We start from the raw sequence: 5,176 nt of genomic DNA, 5'->3' as shown, positions 1-5,176 counted from the left end.
GTTTAAAATAATAATAATAATAACAATAAAGAAATTGAAGATACTAGGTAAATATATAGAGATAGTAGCTGGATTACTAACTTCTTAGGGGAATGGCACAGGAGATGGGGGAAGTGGGGAGCTAACAACAATGAGTATGAGAAGAAAATGTTCTGAAATTGATTGGGGTGATGATTGCACAACTCTTCTTGATATGATTGAATGATTGAATTGTATGATAGGTGGAGTATATGCCAACAAACCAGTGGTTCTCAACCTTCCTAATGCTGCGACCCTTTCATACAGTTCCTCATGTTGTGGTGACCCTGCCAACCATAACATTCTTTTTGTAGCTACTTCATCACTGTCATTTTGCTACTGTTATGAATCGGGCAACCACTGTGAAAGGGCCATTTGACACCCCCCCCCCAAAGGGATCACGACCCACAGGTTGAGAACGGCTGCAAGAAACCTTTTTAAAAGAACTGAAAAAGAAAGGAAGTCCCATGGACTGCTAAATGGACAAACCACTCTGTCTTGGCAGAAGTACAGTCAGACTGCTCCTTTGAGGCAAGGATGGGAGACGTCGTCGCACGTACTTTGGGCATGTTGTCAGGAGAGACCAGTCTCTGGAGGAGGACATCACATTTGGTCCAGGAGGAGGACGAGGGGAAGCCCCTTCACGAGATGAACTGACGCAGTAACAAAGGACTCCAGCCTGGGGACAATCGTGAGGATGTCGCAGGACCCAGCCTTGTTCCGTGCCCTTGCACAGAGGGGTGCCGTGGGTCAGAACAGACACCTAACAACCACACTGTAAGGGGGGTCCTAACCCTTATCACTTCTGAGTGATGGTTGATAAAAAGAGCAAACTAGCCCTGGCCAGTCAGATGCAGACCCCACTCAAGGACACGTCAGTAAGGGGGCTTCCAAATGTTCGTAGAAAAATTGGAATGACTGAAAGATGATGCCATTTTCCCACACACTGTTTGAAGCCCTCTTATAAAAGGACGGGACCCCAAGAATTGCTGGGGATGCCAGAAATCCGGAGAGAGGCTAACAGAAAGAACTGACCTGGCTGAGATCCCGATGTGGCTAACAGACCATGAGAAAATAAACCTCTGTCCTAGAAAGCCGCCCATTTGTGGTACTCTTTAAGACAGCAGCGCTGGGTAATGCAGACACCCTCTGAGCCTTCTCTTTAAAGGCAGATGCCATCCATCAGGCAGGGGTTCATAATTGTCATAATGAAGGCTACTAAGTTTAAAGTACCTGCCGAAAAACGGGGTGCTCTGTATATGGTCATAGTTGTCTCCAAAAATCGTTTGCCTCCCACAGCCGAGGCAGCGAGGTGAACTGCTCTAGCGCCAGGCATCGAGGACATGTGACTGCTGCTGCTTGGGTCACCGTTCATGACTCCCTAGACTCCTGTCCCTGCGCTCTGCTTCCTTCCCTGGGTGGAGGTGAGAGAGGTCCGCCTCCCGCGGGAGCTGGGTTCCCCAAAGCAGACAGGTGTGGCAAAGAAATGAATGGGGAGCAGCTAGCTTCCGGCAAAGGACAAGCAAGACAGGGTGCCCCAGCATTCGGGCCAGGACCGAGGCGGGAAGATGTAAGGCTTTGTTGCACAAAGCTCTGTCTGACTCACCCAGGCTTTATCCTCTGAGCCATGAAGTCCTGGGGCTCGATACAAGGTCAGCCAAGCTAGAGTTCCAGGCTGGGTTGGCCATGCCACCCAGGAGGCCATCACCGGGCTGTGTCCATGTGCCATGAACTCATTTCCAAAGCTGGTGCTTACCTCACTTGGGGGTACTCCCAGTTACAAAAGCTCTGGGGAAAGCTGAGGGCCCCACTGCCACCTCTGTGGACACAAACACAAAACTGGTTTACAGAGATGCAGACCACAGGTGTCAGCAGCCAGCCGCCTAGGGCTGAGCTGTCTCAGAAGGTTACGGTCTCCCAGTGCCAAAGGCTCCACCATTCTATCAGAGGGGCTTCCCCCAGAGGCCTCCCAGATGGGTGTCTGGTGATAGGTGATGTGGGAGCTCCCCTCCACCCTTCTCCCTGGCCCCACCCTCCTCGGCCTTCACATATGCCCAGGCGCCCATCTGAGAGCTGAGAGGCCCGAGGTAAGGGGAGTGCAACGTCTGGGAGAAAGGAAGTGCTGGGAAGGATGGGTCAGGAGGAAACGGGAGTGGAGATGGGGAGGGTACGAGCCTGGAGGGGACTCAACACAGGGTAGAAACAGAGCAGACAGAGAGAGAGGCCTAGGAAAGGAAGATAGCGCAGGGGCAGGGAGGAGAGCAGGGAGGGGACTGGACAGATGCCCCGGCAGGCAGGCTGCTCAGCCCTGTCTCAAGACCCTCCGGGACACGGTTAGGGACCCTTGCCAGGAGAAGCTGAAGGAGACAATCCCTTAGGAGCACTGAGCATGGTCAGGAGAGTGTTTCTTTCCTCTAAGCTCTGGCCATTGTGGGTACCAGCTAAAATTTCCAAGTGCCGATGAGAAGGACGCTAGTGAGCAGGCCATTGGTTCGGAGCAGGCCCATACAGTGTCCCGTATGCCAATGGCATGCAAGGGAATCCTGCAGCTTCTTCTTTATTTTTTCCTAATCAGTGTCCAGGTAGTTTGCTTCTCTGAGGTTAGACCAGAAGCTACCCGGGCTCTTGGGTTTGCATCCTGATCCTGGAAGTGGGGAGGAGCAGGGGGAACCTCGTTTAGCCCCTAGGGCACCAAGTGGAAAAGCGAGCTCAGTTTCCAGGGCAGGAGCCCACAGTGGCCCTCCACTGAGTTTGAGTTTGGCGGGTGATCAAGCTGCCAGGGGTCCCTGGCGTTTGCCAGTCTGGTGTGATAAGATAAGTCGGGGCAGGTTGGCCAGCCCTGTTCTTGCCCAGGAAAGATGCCCAGGGCCCTGCCTTTGACAACTGGGCCTTCCAAATGCAGCCGGACCAGTGAGTGACTGTCTGCTTTGCTGGGTCCCATTGATGACACTGTCCCCGCAGAGTGTTTGTCCGGGACCCAGCCAACCTCCATATGCTGTGGGGACCAGAAAGGTGGTCCCTCCTAGACCAGCGTCCCAGAGCCGAACACGCATTACAGGATGGACCCTCTTGCCTCAGAAGCTGTTATCCATACTGGAGTGGCTTGCAAGGGTCACATGAGTGGCATGAAGAAATCAGAAACGGTGGAAGTCAGAAAGGAGCAAGGCATTGTGGGTGGAGATACCTCAAAGGAGGAGAGATTGGAGTTGGGCCCGAGGCAAGGCCAGTGGGTAGCATCCGGTCAGGAGATGGAGGCATTGACAGCGGTAAGCTTGTAACTTACATTGTTCTCGGCCTCCTCAGATTGGACCTTCTCAAGAAGAATGTGGCCCCAAGGGGCCATCTTTGTGGCCCTCCCCCAGCTGGGACCCATCCTGGTCTGGCTTTTTGCCCGTCATCGGATGCCTGGCTGGTGTGAGGGCCAGAGGAAGCCAGCCTGGTGCCCTCCCCACAAAGTCTTGCTGCTGGTTTGGACAACCATCTACTCAGTCGTAGGGTAAGTGTCCATTTCTCACACCCTGGCTCTGGGACCCACAGCTTGGACCCCCAAAACCCTCTGCCATCGAATTGATTCTGACTCATTGCCACCCTATAGGCAGAGTAGGGTTTAGAGACCATAAACCTTTATGGAAGCTGATTGCCTCATCGTTCTTTAGAGAAGCAGTTTGTGGATTCAAACCGCTGACCTTGTGGTTAGCAGCCCAACACATTAGCACTACACCACCAGGAGTCCCTAACAGGGTACTATAAAAGGATAGGGGCGCTGGTTCCCTGAGCAACCTGCCTGTTATCCTGCCCCTCTGACGTCTGTGGAAACCAGGCTCCCCAACCTTGAACTTCTGCCCCATGTTGACTTTCAAAGGATGGCACCCCATCCTGCCACTTCTAGGGGCCCCACAACCAGAGGCTGTAAAATATTCCCAGAAACCTTCTGGGCCTGCCTAGGGTTCCCGCCAGCCCTTTGCTTCCACCCTCTCCAATCCCCCCAGCCCCTCCCCGACCTCACCATGGCCAACCCCTCCCACCAACTACCACTGCTCCTCACCCACTGCCTAGACCCACCTGCTCCCGCTTGGCCACAAGGGTCCCCTCTTGGTCACCAAGAGTCCTTGCACCGAGTCCTCTTCCATTTGCCATGGCGCGCCCTCCCTCTGAGCTCTTCTGCCCCCATCTTTCCACAGCTATGCCTCGTACCTAGTGTGGAAAGACCTGGGAGGGGGCTTTGGGCGGACACTGGCCCTGCCTCTCGGCCTGTATGCTGTGCAGCTCACCATCAGCTGGACAGTCCTGGTCCTCTTTTTTGCCGTCCACAGCACCGGTCTGGTAAGGCACTCATGCTGAGTAATGCAGGGTCACCAGGAGGGGAAGGGAAACCCCCCCAGGCTCCAGGAAGAGGACTTGAGCAGACCCACCAAGATCAGCTAGGGAGCAGGTGCCTAGACTTGTCCTCACTCCTGTCTCTCGGGTGCATGAAGAAGCCCCCGGGAACATGGCTGAGCTGAACACAGGGTTCGGGCTGTTTCCATTGGGCAGCCTGCCTGACTGCCCTGCCCCTCTGCCCAGGCCCTGCTGCACCTGCTGCTGCTCTACGGACTGGTCATGAGCACCGCTCTCATCTGGCACCCCATCAACAAGCTGGCCGCTCTGCTCCTGCTGCCCTACCTGGCCTGGCTCACTGTGACAACTTCCATTGCCTATCACCTGTGGAGGGACAGCCTATGTCCAGAGCCCCAGCCTCAGGTCACCACGGGGGAGGAGAGCAACTGAGGATGGGGCAGGGTGGGAGCAGAGAGAGTGGCCAGGGAAGGGGTGGGAGAGGCGGCAGGCAGGGCTTCAGAGCTAGGTCAGGGAGTGGAAGGAGAGGGAAGGGGCCAGGAACTACCAATTCCCTAAGGGTGGTGGCTTGTCCCAATGTGGCCACCTGGGGACCTGGTGCTTCCTTTCCATAGAAGTCAAAGTGGGAAGGAGAGAGAGACATCTTTTATATATATATATTTTTACACGCAAATAATAAAATCCTGGTACTGGCTTGGAGTGTGTGATGTGAGGGCAAGTGTGGAGGGCTTCAGGGTGGGAGGGCTTTGTGTGTGTGTGTGTGTGTGTGTGTGTGTACACCCAAGTGCATATATGGCAATGGGGCGGGGGGATATCAAACCCA

The 5,176-nt window shown here is 54.6% G+C and overlaps 1 protein-coding gene across 1 annotated transcript; it reads left to right on the top strand.

The window, feature by feature from the left end:
• Positions 1-3,308: 3,308 nt before the first annotated feature.
• TSPO2 (translocator protein 2) lies at positions 3,309-4,785 on the top strand. The gene is made up of 3 exons (XM_004710753.2): positions 3,309-3,514; positions 4,200-4,341; positions 4,582-4,785. Exons 1-3 carry the CDS (start codon positions 3,342-3,344, stop codon positions 4,783-4,785), a joined length of 519 nt encoding a protein of 172 aa, XP_004710810.1. The 5' UTR covers positions 3,309-3,341.
• The last annotated feature ends 391 nt before the right edge of the window (positions 4,786-5,176 follow it).

The sequence above is a fragment of the Echinops telfairi genome, unplaced genomic scaffold, assembly GCF_000313985.2.
Source record: "Echinops telfairi isolate 266 unplaced genomic scaffold, ASM31398v2 ScPeMD7_3533;HRSCAF=4204_1, whole genome shotgun sequence".
Lineage (NCBI taxonomy): Eukaryota > Metazoa > Chordata > Mammalia > Afrosoricida > Tenrecidae > Echinops > Echinops telfairi.
This window is presented reverse-complemented; position numbering and strand designations above follow the sequence as displayed.

What these genes read in the sequence shown, in the direction of transcription:
- TSPO2 (XM_004710753.2), top strand. Translation starts at nt 3,342, where the DNA reads ATGTGGCCCCAAGGGGCCATCTTTGTGGCCCTCCCCCAGCTGGGACCC. An exon ending in ACCATCTACTCAGTCGTAGG is followed by an intron (nt 3,515 to 4,199) that starts GTAAGTGTCCAT and finishes ATCTTTCCACAG; the next exon opens with CTATGCCTCGTACCTAGTGT. An exon ending in CCGTCCACAGCACCGGTCTG is followed by an intron (nt 4,342 to 4,581) that starts GTAAGGCACTCA and finishes CCCTCTGCCCAG; the next exon opens with GCCCTGCTGCACCTGCTGCT.